General features: G+C 38.6%; 1 protein-coding gene across 1 annotated transcript in view; it reads left to right on the plus strand.

Moving 5' to 3' along the window:
• PGM5 (phosphoglucomutase 5) overlaps positions 1-19,793 on the plus strand; it is a 68,128-nt gene extending 48,335 nt beyond the window's left edge. The window contains exons 8-11 of the mRNA XM_041426945.1: positions 4,400-4,535; positions 5,481-5,664; positions 9,023-9,157; positions 18,274-19,793. Coding sequence (XP_041282879.1) covers positions 4,400-4,535; positions 5,481-5,664; positions 9,023-9,157; positions 18,274-18,363 — 545 coding nt within the window. The 3' untranslated portion in view covers positions 18,364-19,793. The remainder of the gene's footprint in view (positions 1-4,399; positions 4,536-5,480; positions 5,665-9,022; positions 9,158-18,273) is intronic.
• The last annotated feature ends 1,238 nt before the right edge of the window (positions 19,794-21,031 follow it).

A 21,031-nucleotide genomic window follows, 5' to 3' on the forward strand; every position in this document is an offset into this window, starting at 1 on the left:
CCCACAAGGTATGCTTTCCCTATCAGAATTGGATGTTTCAGATACAAACAAAATTAGACAGCTTTCACATAGTAGAAAAATCATAACATGAACATACTTGCATGATTTTGCTTTGTTTCTCATGCTACTGCCTCTGAAGATTTTTCTTCTGTTTAAGACTTCTGTTTAAGACTTTCTTCTGTGTAAGTGGAGTACTTCTCTGTGAATGGGAGCATGCTCTGAGAGTTTTGCCCAGGTTGTATACTCTGAATCTGGACGTAGCAATTTACTGTAGTAAAAAAATAACTTTTCCTACTGTTATATGGAGAAATAATGCATTAACTTAAGTTGTTGAAACACTTGAATTTCCCTTACCAATGGCAAATTAAATATGAAGGGTTAATCAGAAAAACTGTTCATTTACCCCTCTTTTTTACTGTCTCTTTCTACTTCAGCTCACTGAACAGAGTCAGGAATTCATTAATTCCAGGATGTTTCAATTAAAAGTAGCACTGAGAATCATTCTGAAGTTACTCAGTCCCCCAAGAAAGCTGGGGACAGCTTCAGGAATTGCAACTTCAGGAATACAGAGCTCTGAGGCACCTTTTTGTTCTTCCTTTTGCACAGGCAGTGCAAATCTGCCTCTGAAAATTCATTGGATCTGTAGAGCAAAGAATGGTGTTAGCTGAACTGAGGCAGCAGAGTAAACTACCTCCCTAGAGTTTCTACAATGTGAGCTGGGCAGTAGGACTAAGTTAAGACAGAGCAAGCAAAGACTCCTGCAGATGACTCTTGGTAGGTGAAAATCAGAGTAACAAAATTGCAGAAATAGATTTTAATTTGCTGAAAGAAGGAAGAGCAATAAGTACAACAACATATATGTATGCAGTAACCAAGCTGATGAATGTTCTTAGTTTCACTTCCATTAGGACTAAGAAACTGAAACACTCCTGGGCACACAGGATTTTTGTCCTTGTATCAGGCTAGTATTTTTAATTGGTGATTTTTGATTCTGAAACAGAATCAAGATAACCAGATCCTAGATATCCAGACTTGTCTCTGGATTACCTTCTAACTTCTTTCTCTTTCCAGAGAAGCAACAGTTTATCCCTCTGAGGGACATGCAAGGACAAAGAACATGCCAAATCTGCTAAATGTATATGAAGAATAATACATTCAGCCCTCCTCATATAAATTTATGCACTTAAGCCATACCAGAACAAGTTCAGAATGTGGCAAAGAGCTCTTCAGAAATGCTTCTGTCCATGTTTCACTAGAACATTTTCGTTCAGTGAAATGTCCTTAAAGTGTTTGCTAAATCAGAACACATCTCTTTAATGTTCAGCATAGCCCATTGCTCCGTTGTCATGATATTGACTGTTTTGCTGAAGGACTGCCGTGCTCTTCACTGTATGATTTTCTGGCCTGCAGTCTTCTGAGTGTTATGTAGCAGGACAATAAATGGTCATTCATATTGGAACAAATTGCGGGGGGGTTAAGATCAGTTCCATGTCTCCACTTCTTGCTGGTGTCTGTTGAGACACTTAAGCCATTTAAATGGCTGGTGATAATCAGCAAGAGGTAACATTTTAGGCAAAACAGAATTTTTTCTGTGCTGAGGATGACTTCACTGGCTGAAAGAAGAGACATGCAGAGGCATGCAGGTTAAGAGGGAAAGGAGCAGCCGTGGTGCGGTGAGCCTGCAGTTACCGGGGCCTTGCCTGGCCCCCTGGGGCTCCCTCACCCTGCCCAGGAGCAGCACCAGGGCTGTCAGCCCCTGCCCCAGCAGTGCTGCAGCAGGGCCAGTGTCCAGCTCCCCACAGCCCTGCCATGCTGGGCCAGGGGTCCTCCAAAGCCAGGTCTGTCCATACTCCCACATCCTGGCCTGGTATTGCCCTATCCGCATTCCCAGGAAGTGCCTGATGCCCGGAGCTGGGGCTGCCCTGGTGCCCCCGACTGCCCTGCTGTGGGGGTGCTGGGACTGGACAGGCCCTGGCTGCTGGCCTGGCTACTCGTGCCCAGCTGTTCACAGTCCCCTGAGCATCCCCAGCCCCTGTGGTGATGTGATGACTTTCATTGCTGTTACTAGAGGAACAATATATGGGTGAAAGTGAAAGCTCTGTTCTAGATGTCTCTTTTGGTGGTAGGGGCAGAAGCCTGCACCATTTTCTGGGAGCAGACTCTTGGCTTTGGTGACAATGACTGTCACTCTGCTGCCTGCTTTGCCTACAAGTAAGCTTACTTTATTATACATAGGACATAGTGCTGGATATCTTCCTGTAGAAGATATCCTTAAGCTGATCTAGCATATTACTGCAGTGAGGGAGTAGAAGAGGTGAGAGATGACCTTTAAGGTCCCTTCCAGCCCTAACAATTCTGTGATTCTGTGCCTGCATGTCTGAAGGACTGAGTTTCTGTAGAGGGACATCTGTTTTCCTTTCTTATCTGAAGCTATTTGCAAAGCTTTGAGAGCTCATAAATAACCTTGCCCTTTTTCTTCTGACTGGTTGGCACTTCATGCTTTCACAGTGCTGGAGCAGGGATCAGAGTGAGCTGTGGCTCCTCTTGCAGCAGCTCCTCAAATGCCAGGCCTAAACTCTGTCTGTTATGATAGGACACTGCTGATGTTGCAGAGAGCTTGCAGATTACAGAACAAGTAGCAAAAAAGAGATATTCTTACTGTCATGACAGCTACTTTGCAAATGTGAAGGCATGTTACTGTCTCAGCTCTTAAGTCCATCTATAGTTTTCTTGTTTTCTGTGATACCTAACGCACAGACATAGACAAAATCTTCATGCAAATTTTTATCCTCATCGACAAATGTTCAGTAATCATTCCTATATAACTTGAATCTTGTGCTGAGTAGTAATTTGCATTTATTTAACCCTGTAGTAGTTTACTTAATGTTAAGATTAATGTTAAATAAAGAGTATTGAGGTTGAATGTAAGAAGCCTAAGTGGCAGGGAGATCTGTGGCAGACCCAGGACAATGGGCTCTTAAAAAATCCATATGAGCAGAGGCTGCTTTCTCCTAAGAGGGATTGCAAGCTCAAAGTAACAGCAGTGATTGACCCTAGGAATCATGGTGTCTCTCTGCACATCTTGGTATTTTCCTTATATGCCTTTAATATGTTGACAGTTTTTCACTGGATTAACAGCTTCAGTTTGTCAATTTATATTATGGGAGCTGTCCTCTGCCAGTAGTAAAACACTGCTATTTTGACAGATGGCTGTCTGTGTGGACCTTGCAGGCTGTTCTGTAAAGCCAACCCGTACAAAGCAGTCTTGCTGCAACAAGATTTTTGTATTTGAGGAAGGAGAATACTTCAGAAAACAGGTTTTCAGCCTAAGAGTTTTTAGTTTCCTCTCTGATGGATTTTGTTAACTATCTTCTAAAGACAGATAATTTAATTGGTTAATCTCCATAATGAGTAGGTACTTCATGGAGTAAACAAACCTTCTGGATTAGTGCGCTTACTTTGTACTCATGGTTTAAATAATGTCTGACTAGACAGAAAATGCTAAGACTGCAGCCAACAAACTTTAACCAAATTTAGTATTACTATGCCAGAGCAATGGCTACATGTTTGATAGCTCTTCAAGTTTCTTGAGTCTGTTAGCTTATATAATTGCCATCAGTATTTACTGAGTGCCAGCGGTCTTGGATCTTACTTAGATCTGATACTACATGTTGAATCATGTGGGGGATTCCAAAACTGTTTGTAGTCTTTATTGGAACAATTTCTCTCTTCATAAATACAAACCTATGAAGGCATCTAGATAGGCACATCCCGTCTTCTTTAGCACTCAGAAGAAATATAAAAAAGGGAGCAGTCCCACTGTCTGGTTTGCTTGTTTGTTTTTTTTTTTTTTCACTCCGGAAGAATATTTTCAAGCACTTGGTGGTTGTCCTGACTGGAGGTCATGAACATTCTGGAAATACAATTTTTAAGGAATGGGAAGTTCTTTCTCTGCAGTTTGACATCTGCAGATGAACATCTGCAGAGATAAGGATATGCTGTTGAGCTTGACTCTCATAAAGGAGAACATTCTGGCTCATGGCTGGGGTTCACTTATCTAACCCAGTTCTGGGAAACAGCAGCAGAGATGTGAAAACACTGAATATCAGTTAAAAGGAATATGACTACAAATGTTTTCATACTGTTACTGTTTCTCTTCAAGCACTTGTGCATATTTTTATTTAACTTTACAAGTATGGGCTTTGTCGTGCATAAATAGATCACAGTTTAAGCATTAGTTCTGGTTTTCTGTGTAGAACATATCAGAGGTGCTGGGGCTAGTATTATTGGTTGCTGTTATGTGACATATGCAGTTAAATGAGACATTTTCCCAGCCTTCTTACCTTGTTTTCTGATTTGCAGTGATACCAAATAATGTGCTTAATGTCTGTCTCTTTAGGGTCTGACCACCTTCGAGAGAAAGATGGACTGTGGGCTGTGTTAGTTTGGCTTTCAATCCTAGCAGCTCGAAGGCAGAATGTGGAGGAGATTGTCAGGGATCACTGGGCAAGATTTGGCCGGCACTACTACTGCAGGTGAGAAAAGTGAGGAAAAGGCACTTCTGCAGCTGATAGGATAATTCTGCTACAGTCATTGCTTGTTTAGATGTGCTCAGCTGCCCTTAGGTGTGCATTCGCTGTGCCTACAGAATGAAAATGTGCCACAGATCATGACTGTTTTGTAGACAGGCTTTTCCAGAGGAGTAAGTGTCAAAAAAAGGAGCTACATGTATGTGTCACTGGTAGTATATGAGTAATTGAATTTTTAAATATTGAATGGCAGAAAGATTTGAATTACTTACTTGTGGAATATATAGGTGCAGCTTGTTACATGATGTTGAAAAAGAAACATAATCCCAGCATGGTTTGCTCCTGCATTTTTTTCTGTAAGTGCCTCCATGTGTCATTGTTTTAATGACAAATGAAACCTATTCCTGTTTTCAATTCAGGATAACTCCTCCAAAGATACAAACATTTACTTATTTTTATTAAGGTCTCAATATGGTGAGTTCTAGCTGTCATTTTCAGCTTTGCTTCTGCCTCTCTCTTAATCCAGATTTAATCTAGGGTTCACCATTTGTAAGATCTTTTGCACACAGCTGTTCCTCAAAACTTGTAGCAAAGTTTTGTCTATTTCACTTGTCTGTTGAGACTGCACTGATTGTGCCATTAAGTTTTGAAAGCTAACTGTGTATTTTCTATGCTGCTTTAGAAATTGCATTTTCTAGATGCTTTCTGTTGATTTAGAGTCAGGTGGCCAGTGTAGAACTATGGTTGCACATATGTGATGGTTAGATGGCACAGGACTTGCATGTGTGTGCTGGTTTCATTTGCAATCAGTGCTTCAGGGGTACACTTCTGATTTTTGAAGTAAGCAGTAAATTGCTAACTGTGAGTATATAGAGTTCTCTGAAAGCAGAACTGTCTTCTCAGCTCTGGGACTTACTTTCTGGTTCTACCTTTTTTTGATACATGTGCAAGGTTTGATTACGAAGCACTGGAACCCAGAACAGCATACTTCATAATGAGAGACCTGGAAGCTTTGATCACTGACAAATCATTCAGCCATCAGCAGTTTGCTGTGGGTAACAATATCTACAGTGTGGAAAGAACAGACAGCTTTGAGTACATAGATCCTGTGGATGGCACTGTGACCAAAAGACAGGTATGGCTGTAGTGATGGATTAGCAAAGTTTTGCAGCTGTCGTATTGTCTCCAACAGTGTTGTTTCTAAAGTTCAGCTGGCAAAACTGTCCATTTATTTATGGGATGGTGTTTCCTTTGCTGTGGTATATACTGCATTTGCTACTTAAGATTAGCTCAGTCTGGATAAAATAATCCACCTTTAGTTTGTCTTGTGCTTGCTGTACATAACTGGAGACAGTAGTGTCAGAGTGAGCATAGGATGGGATAAAGTCCCTGTTGAAAGCAATGTGTGTAAAGGGAGGTTTCCTTTTCCAGAGCAGTGGAAAATATCATACAGAAAGAAGGTCTTCCCTTTTTCTATTTTCTGTCTGAAATCTCCACTGGCTATACATTACAAATAAAAAAAAAATTCTTGTTCGTGGTTACCCACAGGATTTGCATGACTGAGATGCAGTATCTGTTGTAGCAAGTAGGATGCAGAAGACTTTAGAAGGTTGTAGCCTATGCAGGCATATTTGACTTCCCTGACGCAAATTACCAGCTCTTTCTGGACTCTGTCTATACTGAGATTTCTTGGTTATCAAGAACTGCCGTTCAAACTGAGCCTTCAGTGTTTGGAAATTAATTATGTGCTCAAAAGTAACCATGTACTTTTACCAGGTGTAAATTTATATTCAAGTTACTTGAATATGAGCTGTGACTCCTATTAAAGTTTGTCCTGATTTTATCCTGTTTATGTTTTTATGGTTGTGGTTTCTCTGGTTTTTAAATTATTTGACCTAAACAGACCCTAGGAAATTTTATTGCAAGCCATTAAAACTATTGTCATGCCTTCTCCTCAGAGTCTTTGTAGTTTCCATTCCTCATTGCATCCAGAAAATATGAGCAGCCTGTCTGCCACTGAGCTACTTTCTTGTTGCGTATTACTACTGAAACAAGATATGAGGATATTGTCATATCCAAGTCTAGTGGAAAATTACAGACATGGCAAACTCATGACCTTTGTTCAAAAAGCAGCTTGTGAATTTTAATTGCACTTTTCTTTCCCTTAATTTTTTTCATCCAAAGCACTTAACTCTATATGGAAATATAATTGCTAATCATATCACCATGTAACACAAACAGAGAAACATGACTTGGCTTGTTTTCAGACAGACTCTGAAGGGAGCCCATAAAACCAGAAAGCATATCTTTTTCATAGGGAGTAGCTCCTATTTATTCAGAGTACAGTTCAACCAGTTTGTCCTTTGGCAAGGACACATTCCTAGCTTTGCATGTCTGCCGCCTCAGTGGGATTCTCCAAGCACACTAAATTGGAGAGGATATTGATCTATGCAAATGAAACAACAGTTCACTGCTGCCATTTTCCTCGGGTAGCTTGCTTATCATCTAAATGTGGCTGTCTGTTTCACACTATCATAGGCTTTGTGTGGATTTTACAGCTTTTTTCAGATTTTTCAGTTCAGGAGCATGTGCCAGGTTTTATTCCCCAGAGCATAGGGGTGAGAGATTTATATTCAGTGCAACTGCAATGTGTTGTGTATATGAAGCTACATGGTAATTATTCAGTGTTAATAAACAACATATTCAGAAAAAAAAAAAGCAGTAACAGGAAAATAGGCAACAAACAATAAACACAGATTGTTGCTTCTAATTAATTCTGTTTATTGAAACCTTCTTGAAATGAATATTGTTTATCATGCTGCAATAATGAGACTTAAAATCAAATGAAACATTCAGTTGTTCTTGAAGACTTCTAATTTTTAACACTGTACTTTGTTGCACATATCAGCACATAACAATGCTGCTCCTGAGGGTCCAGCAAGCTGGGGATGGGACCAGTGGCATTTTTGTGTAAAATTTGAATTGTAAGGATGAGAGGTAAAAGTTGGCCATTATACTAAGAGACAAAAGGCTCCAGGGAGACTCTGTTGTGACCTTTCAGTACTTCAAGGGGGCTTGTAAGAAATATGAGGACAATTCTTTTAGTCTGTTGAGTCTGTTCCAGTAGTACAAGTGGTAATGGCTTTAAACTAAAAGAGTAAATTTAGACTGGATGTAAGGCAGACTTTTTTTTTTACAATGGGAGTGGTGGGACACTGTAACTTGTTGTCCAGAGAGATGCTGGATGCCCCATCCTTGGTCAAGTTGAATGGGGCTCTGAGAAACCAGATCTGATGGAAGATGTCCCTGCCCACTGCAGTGAACATAATGACCTGATGACATCAGGACTGGATGACCTTTAGAAGTCCTTTCCAGCCCAAACCATTCTATGTTTCTGTGATTGTCAAGCAATGCTTTATATGGTGCTAAAGATGTTTTGGCATATATCTGAGGAAGCAAAGGTTTTACTTACACTTTAGAATATTGACACACTGCATTTCCATCATCAGAGTCTTGTCAAGCTGCTGATAAAACTGGAAAAATAAAATGCATTTCTTTTAATTTCTTTTAATTATCTTCTTTCATTTTTAATGGTTTACTGCCCTTTAAACAGAAGTAGCAAGGATCTCAGTTTGCGCACTAGACCTTTGATAGCAGAAGGACAAAGGGGAAGAAAAGTTCAGTGGCTTATCAGAGATTGTACTTAGTCTAAGGATACCATTTACATAAAGAGAACTAGAATGTGTATTAGTGCACAGCTGGTAGAATATTGCAACACTGCAACTATTTATCTGTGCAATTTACACCTCCAGCCTTACTGACCTTCCTGTACAGAAACTGGATCCAAGAAAATGGCCTGTGGTCTGTGAAAAAAAGTGTTCATATATGCAGTACAACAGGGGGGAGGAGAAAAGAAAAAAAAAAAAAGTGAAAATAGCAGCAAAGAGCAAATTTTTATTTAATTAAAGAATTAATCCTCTTTATTATGCACTCAGTTAATGTGCATTAATTAATGTACGTGAAATTAACATCTTAAGTTTTCCAAATTGTACTATAGACTTACTGAAATTCTTGTGTTCATATATTGATGTGTAGTATTTGATGGGTAGCAGCTGGTCCTGTCTCTTGTGTTCACTATGGACAACTGTTTTTTGATCCAGGGATTCTGTAGCTGTTTTGTAGGCCACTTACCTTTAGTGATTTTATACCTATTTCTCAGGCCATTGATTTTGTGCTCTGCCACGCAGAGTAAGAGCAAATCAAATAAAAGAAATAAAAACATCAGTAAGAGAGTATTTGTTACTAGAGAATGCATGACATCATTTCTAGTGTTCAGAGGGGAAAAAAGAGTGATGAGTGTGTTGTCCAAAGTTGTGGGGAAAGAAGAATGGCATCCAGATGACTCTTCCTTTCACTTTTATTTTGGAGCAGTGGCTGGTGATTTGTTAAGGTACTGTGACCTTACATACATGATGTTCCTTCTCCTTTCCTAGGGGCTGCGGATTATTTTTTCAGATGCTTCCAGACTTATCTTCAGAATGAGTGCTTCTAGTCATGTGAGAGCTACTCTGCGGATCTATGCAGAGAGTTATGAAAAGGATCCTAGCCAACACAATAAGGAACCACAGGTAATGCAGTAGGATTGTAGTAAGTCAGTAAGTAGAGCACTGCCTCAGTAATAGCCATGGCTACGGGTTTTCGTCTTTGGTCAGAAGCAACACTCAATGCTTTGACCCATGTACTGTGTTTGTAGATGATTTCCCTATTCTTGTAAGTACACCTTTTGAGGAAGGGCCATCAGTTTTAATATGTATTGGTGTAATATCTAACACAATAGAAATGTCAAAGGCTGAGATGCCTCATGTTAAATGCTGGGCAATGACTTCAAGTCTATTAAGAGAAGTCATTCCAGTTAGAATTTTTTTCCAGAATTTTTTTAGAGTTGTGATTTGATTTATGAAACAGTATTTTAAAAATAAGATAACAATTTTTGAAGCAGATTATCTGAGAGCCACTTAATTAGGGCCTCCCAAGGATTCTTCACAATCAGAGTTCAGTCAGGAAATATGGATACCAGAGTCTAAACAATGTAGGGATTCCTTGTAAGGGAAAGACTTGCAGCTGTCTAAAATCATCTCATGTCATAACCAGACTTTTTCCTAAGAAGAGTGAAGGTTAAGAGCAAGTTGCTGGATTGTCCAGCAGAATTCATAAAATAAATCACACTTCGCACTCTCAGGTTCTTCTCAGTAAATATTCTTTATGCTGTGATATACAAGAGAGGACTAAGGATATTTCATGGAAAAGAAGTTAAGCATTTGGCTTGTAATAAATCAAAGCTCTGTAGCTTTAAGTCTAATGTAGTTGTCTTCATGGCTGGAATGCAAATGCAAATCTACAAAAACATATATGCTGTCAAATGAATTTGAACCCTAGGTAAGTGTTTGATGTTTCACCAGATTCTGACCATAAACTTAGTGAGTTTCTTCTTATGCTGTTAAACAGTCATGTATCAGTCATGAAAAGTGCTTCAGTTGTCACAGAAATGTTGCAGATCGCATTCCTGCAGATATGATCTATCAAATTCTGCTTGCATTTGCTTGAGAGAGGTGCATGAAGTCTCACCAGAATACAAACAATGTCCAGGGAGCAGAAGGAATGGGTCTGCTGCACAAGGCAGTAGGAGCCACGCATCCAGACCTGCTGCACCACAGGCAGTGCCCTCCTTGTCCAGGGGACAGTCGTACGGCAGGAAAGGGCAGCTCTCTGGTAGCAAGCTCCCTCCAAGTGATGGATCAGATGTAGGATTCATCTGGGGCAGCAGAAGATGGTACCAGAGACAGAGCTAGAGACAAGGATGAATAGACCTACTCAGGAGAGAGGGTCAAAGTCAAAACTGGAGACAAGATACAGCATATATCCAAGCAGTCTTTCAGGGAAAATAGCTACCTGTAGCGTGGGCCTGAGGTCCACCCAGGAAGCAGAGGCAGAGATAAGGCCGGAGACAAGCGCTCCTACAGCTTAGCTCAGGCAGGGACCAACACCCCTGAGACAGGCTGTAATGGGCCTTGGCCAGGGTGCAGGGGAAAGTCCTCAGGGGATCCTAAGCAGGCCAGTAGGGTTTATGACTGTCCTTGAGGATTTCAGAGTTTGGTCTTTTATTCAGCACACCAAAAGGGTCTGTTATTCCCAAGGACAGAAGAAAGGCTGGAAAGGATTTTTTTTCTCTGTTGGTAACAGAGCCTGTAAGATCACAGCACTTTTAGCTGTTTAATCAGGATATTCACTAGTGAACAGATAATCCCAGGGGTAGAAACGTCATTGCCTTGAAACTTGCTACAGGGACTTTCCTGCATTTATGCAGTGCAGACAGGCATTTTAATATCCACACTGCCTCAGGAAATACGGGGTACTGTAGATACCCTGTAGATACTGTAGACACCCTGTAGATACTGTAGACATCTCCTGCCATGTGCATGACATCTGGGATAGATAGAAGTTTCATCTCAATTAATACAATAAATTCTTTATTTGATTTCTCATTGCATAATATTGCACAGTTCCCACTGCTTCTCTTTCTATGTCCTGGCTGCATGCTTTGCCAACAACATGAGTGCATTAGAAACAGCAAGGTCTGACAGGCAGATGGCGGACTTCAAGACAATGTATAAATTTTAGGACATTCTCATGTACAAAAATAACTAAATATTTCCCAGGAGAATATTTTATAGTCATAGTGAAGTATGTAAAAGAATGTGAATAAAATACCCCTTTCTCAGAAAACAGCATTGCTAGGAAGGGGTGCCATAGTTTTCCTGATGCTGTAATTCCTTTATTGTTCAGTTTGCTTTAAAGTTCATACTGATATGCACACATCTAAAAGAGCTGTGACTGATTTGAAATTTCAAGAACTTTGTTGCCTTTTTGCTGTCAGTAGTAGGAACACAGCATATATGTAAGTGGTCGGTTACGGAAAAAGCACTGATATAAAGGAGTGTGTTAAGTATATACATATACCTTATGTATTACTTTATGGTATTTAAGAAGTTGTTACATTTTGAATGATAAATGCATATTTTTCTGTAGCTGAGGAGACAATTGTATGTGGTTTCTGTATTATTGCACTCTTTCTGAAACAGCTGATCAAGAAAATCTCCCTTCCACACCTTCTATATCATAAACCAAGACAAGATTATTTGATGGTTGGCTGCTTAAGTAAATATTCAGATGGTCCTGTTTATTGCACCACGTCTTTCCAGCATCTTATTTCAGATAATGCACTGCCCCATGTTTTTGTCTGGTGACAATTCCAGTCAAAACCTGAACTGAAAGGCAAAAATATCTTGATAGATCTTTTGCTTTTTGTCACAGAAAATAAATGTCTCTTTCTTGACAGGCAACTTAGTCATGTTGGAGGTTCTGTTTTGTGGAATCATTATGGTAATTAACTTGATTTTGCCTCATACCAGCATCCTTTCCCCCCCGCCTTTCCTTTTCCAGACAAAGTCATTTCCAAAATTAATCATCCAACTTTAAAGTAGTGTTCAAGTTCTGTTATTTTGCTTCTGTAGTCTTTGACAGTGTAGATTCTGATGGTGATTCTTTCACAGATAAGTAAACGTCTGAACTAGATTTTCCAGTATACATGTTGAGATGTGCATATTATTCTGGAATACTAATTGTGGCATTTTTTAAGTTGAAGTGGACCTTCTTGACCTTTTGTTCCAGCTTATATGTAGGCCAGTATGTGTTGTAAACAATAGGTGTTAATGAATGTGTTACCCAAATAATATTTTAGTAATACTTTCTACTTAGAATAAAGCGTAGACAACTTCCTGATCTACAACAAAAGACTTCAGGAGAAAGTGGTAAAATATGCCAATAATGTATGCTTGAGGTCATGGACAAATGGGAATAGCCATTACTTCTGGCTGTTAAATGATCCGTTTAAAGAAATTTGCAGAATCATCTTCATGGACACCTGCAAAGTAAGGGGTTGCTGTTTTTTTCCATTCAGTTCTTTCTGCAAGCCAGTATCAGCAGTGACAATCAGGAGCAATAAAGAAAAATTAACATCATACTCTCTCCAAAGTATATAAAAAACAACTCAGTGTTCTCAATTAAAATAAATAAAATTCAATTCAATGTATTACGCATTTGAATATTGCAAAACTTAGGGTGATGATGCAATCCAGATCTAAAACAAAGTTTTAAAAAACAATGCCCAACACTTTTCTAAAACTGAAATACTCTAGAACGAAAGACCACTCCATTGATGTGGCTTGTCACAGGTGATGCCTCTCATCACTGGGTGTTCCTGAGAATATTGCTTTCCAGATAGTTTTTACAAGGAAGATTTATATTTAAAAATCATTTCTTTGTTTTTAACTATTCAAATAGGCATCCAACTAGCATTTCAGAAAGCTCAGTTCATTATAACAAACAACAGGTTTCTCTCTGAAGTCTTATATGAATTGGACCTTTATGCATTGGCATGTATCTTTTTCTAAGCGAACAGAGTTGTGAGTTTTCCTAAATTTAATACAGTTGTTAAAAGTAGAGAGATGTTCAATGGGCATGAACTACTAAAATAAGACTTTGTTGACCTTTAATCTCATTTATAGCCTTGCTTTGTTAGGTCACCTCAATATTTGATATTTGTACATCCCCACACATGTCTTGTCCTTTGTTTAGCTACATGGATGTATTATTGAACTTGGATAAGATTCAAACAGGAAGTTTCATATACAAAGACAAAGAGAGAACTGATCCACCATGGTTGTATTTGTAAATCCAGTGTGTTCTTCAACAACATGTTGTGCTGCTGTTTCAGGATAAGTGTCCTGAAAAGAGTGTCAGTAATCAATAGTCCCCATTATTCTGATAATGACTTAATTAGCTCTGTTTACAGTACATTATAATTTATTATGCGAATTCTGTCAGTAATAAATAGGTGTTGACATAGAGTCACAGAATTGTAGAATGGTTTGGGTTGGAAGGGACCTTAGAGATCATCTATTTCCAACCTCCCTCACTAGACCAGGTTGCTCAGAGCTCCATGCACACCTGACTTTGAAGATGGAGGATGGGACATATTCAGCTTCTAGGGACAGCCTGTACCAGTGCCTCAGCAGCCTCACAGTAAAGATATTCTTCCTAGTATCTAATCTAAAATACGCTTTTTCAGTTTTAATCCATTCCCACTTGCCCTGTCACTACATGTAAAAAGTTCCTCTCCTTCTTGTAGGTTCCCTTTAGGTGCTGGAAGGCTGCAGTTAGGTCACCCTCAGGTGACCTTCTGTTTGCCAGGCTGAACAAATTCAGTTCTATCAGCCTTTCCTCATAGGGCAGGTGGCCCATGCCTCTGTTCAGCTTGGTGTCCCTCCTTTGGATTTGTTTCACAGCTCCATGTCCTTCCTGTGCTGGGTACTCTTTAAATGGGATGCAGTGAATCACAAATGCTGCAATTACTTTTGCTGAAGGCTAGTAAACCGTGTGCTAGTTAGCCACAGAATCATGAAATTAGCAGCTGCCAAGCAAAGATTTTGGGGCAGGAGCTGCTTCTTTGTGTTTTTGTTGGAAAAGGCAAACCAATTACAAAGGAAAAAAATGAAAAAAAGGTTAAAAATACGTTTTGATCATCACACAGTGAATTTCTGAAATTAGTTTTGAACAGTGAGCAGCAGAGGGAAAACCCCTCTGATTTGCAAGTGGATCTTGTTTGGTATATGAAAATTTTTTGTCACATGTGATTGTATATATGAGTGATTATAAAAAATTACTGTTCATGGTGTGAGATGGTCCAAGAGCAGGGAACTGAAATGAACAATCCAGAAGTCCTGGGTTTTGTATCACTTCATTGGGACAAAATGAAAGGAATCTGTATGGTTCTCTTAACGCGCATACAACACTAAGCACAAGTGCAGTTTGCTGGACAATTATTACCTCTTTGTTTACTTTTGAGGGGTTTTTTAGCATGACTCTTTAGCTTGTAGAATGTACAGTACAGTCCATAAAAATTATATAAAATTGTTCTGGTTTCATCTGTCTAGAATTATTTTTCTTCTTACTAGGTGGTGCAGTGCTGTTTAGGATTTGGTATGAGAATAATGCTGATAACACACTGATGTTGTAGTTGTTGCTAAGTAGAAGTTAACCCATGTCAAGGAGTTTTCAGTCTCCCATGCTCTTTCAGTGAGGAGGTCCACAAGAATCTGGGAGAGACCATAGCTGTGATGGGTGACCTAAACTGGCCAAAGGGATATTCCATACCACAGAACATCTTGTTTGGTGTATTAACTGTGTGGGAGTTAGCTGCGAGGGGCTGATGGCTGCTCAGGTCAGGCTAACCACCAGTCAGTGGGTGGTGGGTGCTGTATTATGCATCATTTGTGGGAGATTGGTTAGATTTTATTCCTCACTCTTTTTCCTTTTATTATTAATTTTGTTATTGTATCTCAGTTGATTTCAGTTATTAAGCTGTGCTTATCTCAGTCCACAGGTTTTACGTTTTTCCAATTCTCTACCAATCTGCCAGGGTCAGGGAAGTGAGCGAGCAGCTGTGGGGTACTTAGCTGCTGGCTGGAGTTGAACTGTAATAAAAGTTTTGCCTTTACTGCTAAAATTCCTAAGATTTTCTTAGAGGACACATGGAATGTGGAGACATATATCTGTTTGAACACACTCTTAGATAATGCAGCATGTTTGTGCTGTTCAGGTAATTTAGCTTCAGGTTCTTCTTGAAGTCACACTGTAGAGTGAAGAAATTTTAAATCAACTGGGACAATAAGTATCAAATATTCCACAAATCAAGGAAATTCGTTAATAAAAACTAAATTAGTTAATTAAACCTCTTCCCCCAAAGCTCTTTGGATATACAAGAAAAGAAATAATTTTTTGTGAACATAGATGTCTTCATGCTCCACTTGTTTTCCATTCTCCTTGTGTTTTTTTCACCTCTCATGCCTGCCCTCCTCTTTTGCCAGAGGCAGAACAAGTGGCTTCTTGACCTTTATTGTAATTTTGTTTGAGTTAACAGGCAGACCGTGGGCAAGACTAGAGAGGTCAGTTTCCTTTTTATTTTGTGGGAGGTGTTCTTCTTCTCAACTGAGTCAACTGAACACCACCAGTGCTGTGGATATTACAGAGTCAGTTCAGGTTGTTTCACAATGAACCACATCCCTTAGATCGCTGAGGGCAGGTGGCTGTAGCATAAACCTTTCCAAAGACTTGTGGGTGTTTTTGGAATGGAACGCCAAAGCAGGCACACTGTGCTGAGCTTTGTGTTGAGCCCTTACAGCAGAAGCTCTGCAGGATGTACAGGCACATGCTCAGCTTTTTAACGTGCAAGCAGGTACATTTCAGCCCTTCCTAACTTTTTAATGAACCAGATGCATCACTGAGAAAAATCTTATCTGTGACCTTGATTAGAAGAGAGGAAATTGTATGGAATTTTCTTGCAAGATCACAGAGGGAAAAATCGCTAATGAGCCAAGAGGAATTGTATGTATCTGACAGCTCTGGTACAGATTATTCCCAAGGAAAAGGCTTTTAATCTGTATTTGCCTGATGTTAGATACCTGCTTGCTTGATTTATTTTCTCATAATCATTCCTCCCAGGTATTTTTTTAAAGATATAATTTCTATCTGTGATTACTAAAGGAAGATTCTGATTTAATTCAGTTCTGTTAATTTTCAATTCTTATATTTTCTCTAAAGGGTAACATGCCATATGTCCTAAATAGTTGCCAAGAGATAAATGGGCTATTTAACATCCGGAGTAATTTCAATTGTCACTTAGAGTTAAAATGTCAATAGTAAAGTTTTACAATTTCTGAAGTAGGCAGAACCAACTAAAAATACTTTTAAAAAGATCTCCTTGAGATATAGAAATCTTTCTAGAGGAATATTAGCGATAAATGATTGTTGGCTGAGATTTATCTATTGCAACTGAAATGTAAACTATTCATGGCAGAGGTAAAGGAATTTTTAAAAGGCATATGTATTCCTAGTTTGTTGTTATTCTGTTCTTTCAACTCCATATATGATGCACTTTTGCCTTTTTTACATATTTTGGATGAATAAAGTGTAAAAATCAAATTGAAGTGTGGAAAGACAGAATTGCAAAAGGACTTTCTCTGTTGAGAAGCATGATTGCAGCAAGCTAAATACTTAGTAGTAATTGGAATCATTTGGCAAGCTAAATTGTTTTTGTAAATGGGTGTCACATAAACTCATTCGATTCCGTGTTGTGTTCCAGCATTGTGTAAAGTGTTCGTTGTGTTTTTTTTTTTTTTTTAATATTCAGAGTGCATTTCTTGCCTAAAAAAGCAGAGTCCAGTAAAGCAGGTCAGGAGAGTTGCTTTTTAATTTTTCTTGTACTTTTTAGATTAAATAAGGAAGAGGTTTCTTAGGGGAGTGCTGGAGAACTTCAAATGCTTTAGTCTCATCCAGACCTTATAAATTGGCACATTTTAATATTTACTTTTGCAGCCTTTGCTCACAGATGTGAATTTGTGCTCTACATATTAATCTTCTCTAAGTATGTTTGACTTTAATAGACTTGTGTTCTGCTTCAGTGATTATTCAGTAGATAGATATCTACAAATATGGAGCTTTTTTAACAATAACATGTCAGACTGCTCACACTTGTGCATAACTGAGCTTAATCATAAACTCACTTGACACCAGTGGCATTCATGGTGTTATTCCATGACTCTGCTTGCACAGTTAGTCTCTCCAGTCTTTTGATTTAACTGTCTGACTTTTGCATAAATAAAGCAAACAACTCATCCTGTCAGAAACTGTCAGGTGGCTGAAACAGATTCAAGGTATTGATTATACAGGCTTATAAAACAACATACCTGTAAATTTCAGCTCTCCTGAGTTACTGTTCTGTTTCGTTTGATTCTCAAACCTAATGTGTGTGAAGCTGGAATTAGTTTATTGGAAAGGGACAGATGCAGAAAATCTCCAGGGGTCAAAGAATTAGTTTGGTAACCAAATTTATGAATCTTTGAAAAGAAAATTTTCACACAAAACTGAGTTCTGCCATTTTATCTTTGTGAATCATTTAACTAACTGAAAGAAGATCCAATTGCCATTTAAAAAATTGTGTTTTACCTGATTTTTATGTAGTGCTATCATAGCTGTCATCTGTACTCATCTATTCAGGCCTATAAATGGCTATTTAATAAGGCCTGTAGCCCAAAACTTGAAAGTTCATGCTATTCTTTTGGAATTTATCCTATTAATACAGTTGCATGTGGTATTAGTCAAAACCCACTTCTGTGAATTCTGTTAAGGAAATTAGTTGTTACAGTACCTTCTGACCCTAAGCTTCATATATTAAGTGTGTTTAGAAAGAAAATATAATCTGTTTGACTTCCTTCATCAGAACAGAAACAAGTTTACCTCTGTTACTTCTGGGTTGTTTTGTACTGCAGATTTCAAAGAGCTCCACATTTCCTGTTTCACAGAGTACATCAGTACAGTGTATATTTACTCCTTCTCTTTTCTGCATAGCTTAGGTATACTCAATGTAACACTTCACAAAACATATGCTAAGCATGGTACTTCATTGTGTCAAGTATAAGAGCAATAGACGCCATAGCTGTGTCAGTTTTTTATATTGTTATTTACTATTATTATTGTATAATTGTGCAGTTAAAAGAAGGATTTATAAAGGTAAGATGTCTTTTGATACTTCTACTTTATGTAATTCAATGTATTTCTTCATCTTTAGACTGTGCTGAGTCCACTTATTGCCATTGCACTGAAAATATCTCAGATTCATGAGAGGACAGGACGAAAGGGACCCACTGTCATCACTTGAAGCCACGGAAGATTGTTAAACCAGGGCCAAAAGAGGAACAGCAAGGAAGAGACAGTACCTTGTTAAAACTGTTAGCCATTTGTGCCTTGTATGATTTTAAGTTAGGTGGGAAGAAAAATTCAATGTAGCATTAAGCATAATCATTTGCATTGATCTCCAAATGCAGTAGTGTATTGACTTGTTTTACCTGCAGTATCATAATTTCTGATGACAGTATAACCAAAGGAAGAGGCCTTAACGTTCAAATGTTGTCAGTAATGTAGCCAGAAATGACAACTGCTTGGTTTTGAATGCTATGATAAAAGTTGGAGAAATTTCAGTAAGGGGGAGAGAGGGAGGAGTTGCAAAGCAAAGACATGCTTGGTGAGTGTTGTTTGGGATTCTTGTCACATTCTGTTAGGTTTCTGAAGAGATGTACAGAGCATGTCTGAGTCATAGGGTCATGTACTAAGCTTTGCACGGGTGTATTTCCTCCCTGGCTCCATGCCTCTTCTCAGGCCTCTCCTGTTGCTCACAGATGCACACTGACAGCAGTGTTGTATACACACTTACACTTGCGCCCAAAGATAGGGTTATTCTTTACTTTTTTACCCCTGCTTTTAAAACTTATCAATGTGACTTGTGCCTTTAGATTTTCCTTATTTTTTGACTTTTTGGTTGTTTTCCTCCAAAAGGAGGCCTTTGTTCTGTAAAGCTGATTTTGTCCTTCCAGCAATATGTCGGGTATGGAATCTGACTGCCTTCCATAATATTCCTCATGTCAGGAGATGATACTGGTGCTTACTGTGTTTGAAAGATAATCTCTGCAAGTTCAGCAATTCTTTAAGGAGTTACAGAAGTTGTTTTTTTTAATATACTCCACTTACCACAAAGTGAGTGAGAGGGAATTAAACCCTAATCAATTGAATAGAAATACTAGTCTGACTCACCCTCTGGACATGGTTTCTATTAAATTCTTGGTAAGAGTGGATCATGCAATAAAAATTTGGGGAGTGCAAGAGATGTTCCCGGCATAGATCTGAGAAGGCTGTTGGGGATATGGACATCAGCATTTATCTGCCTGTGAAATGATACATTTACAATACTGTGCTCTGATAAAGAACATAAACACTTTATGCATGTGATTTGCTTGAAAGCTTTGCTTCCTTGGGAACGGTGTGATCACTTGTATCATTCGTCAAGGTGGCTTTGTGCAGCTTGCCTCTTTGCAGTGTATTTCAATTCATTGTGGTTGTCAAATTTTAGTACAATTTATATAATATTGCAGCAAAGGAAATTGTTTAAATTTCTTTCAACACTTCTGTCAGAAAATGGCTATAGCACTTAGTATACAATAAAGAGTAATGCTGTATATCTGTCTTAATACATAATTGTGGACAAGACACCCTGCACTTTCAAGCATCCTAATAAAGTTGCATTTATTACAATTACATTATTACGTAATTGGCTCTAAACAAACGAGGTATGTTCTCACTTAGTGTCCTACCTTACCATTAAATGTTCCCACAAACCAAAAGAGATTTTAAGACTTTAGCTTTTTACAAAGATTTTCCTTTTATATGACCATGACCATGACCATGACATTCTCACACAGTTTAGACAGCTACTTTATAATGTAAGAGCACTCATTTTCGCAGAAACCTTGTTTATATAATATATTATATTTATTTTATGTATAAATATATATATTTACATATATGTCTTTATATTCAATTTTTGTAGGTGCCGGATAATAATATCCTAACTAGTAGATTGCGCATGGTCAAGCACAGACACATTCTGGATTATGACAGGTCAAATTATTGGGTTGTGTGAAAGAACATTCTGAAAGTCAGTCCACTAGAATTTCTACAATCTCTTACACATTCTCTGACAATGAAATTATTTTTGATTACATAGTGAACTGGCTCTTTATACTTGGAGTGCCCTATTTGCCAAGCTTTTCTGAAATGACAATGCAGTTTGAAAAGTAAAATATACTGAAGCCAGGTGTCTTTCAGGAAGCAGTGAGAAGACTCAAGAGCAGATGAAGACTGAAGAAATGTGCTTTTATCAGAAAGCTGTCGCTAGAGCGGCAGTAGATGGCGGTCTACTTTCATGAGGGCAGTCATCATAAACAAAGGGCATGTTTCAAAATCTCTGTATTAATTTTGTCCTGGGCTGGAGAAACATTAGTTGTGCCTGTGTACGGAAAGGGAGAAAAGGGCTGTTTACGAAAATGGTTGGTTGAGTCTGGTTTTGAATAGCTGTCAAACAGCAGACTTGCAGAAGTAGCCTAACCTGAAATCACCATCCCAGTTTTTATGGTGATGGGTGATACTGATAAAATGTTACTGGTATTTTCCACCAGTTAACTGCTTTTCTCTGCAAAGATAAATAAAACTTTGTAAGGCTCAAATGCAGCTCTTTATATCTGATGTGTGTGGGAGAGGACTGTAGCCACAGCCTCATGGAGTGTGCTGCATTTCCTGAGGTCTTTTACTTATTAACGTGACAGATGAATGTGTGGAAAAAACCAAGTTATATGAACTTGCAAAAAGATGCAGGGCTCTTATAACCAGACCATACATTAGCAGAGGGAAAATTATTATTTATACTGTTCATCTTATCAGAGTGTCTAGGCACTGTGACAGAGACCCACACCCTTTTATGCTATTGTTTAATTAGC

The sequence above is a fragment of the Onychostruthus taczanowskii genome, unplaced genomic scaffold (assembly GCF_017590055.1).
Source record: "Onychostruthus taczanowskii isolate IOZ18803 unplaced genomic scaffold, ASM1759005v1 scaffold96, whole genome shotgun sequence".
Taxonomy (NCBI): domain Eukaryota; kingdom Metazoa; phylum Chordata; class Aves; order Passeriformes; family Passeridae; genus Onychostruthus; species Onychostruthus taczanowskii.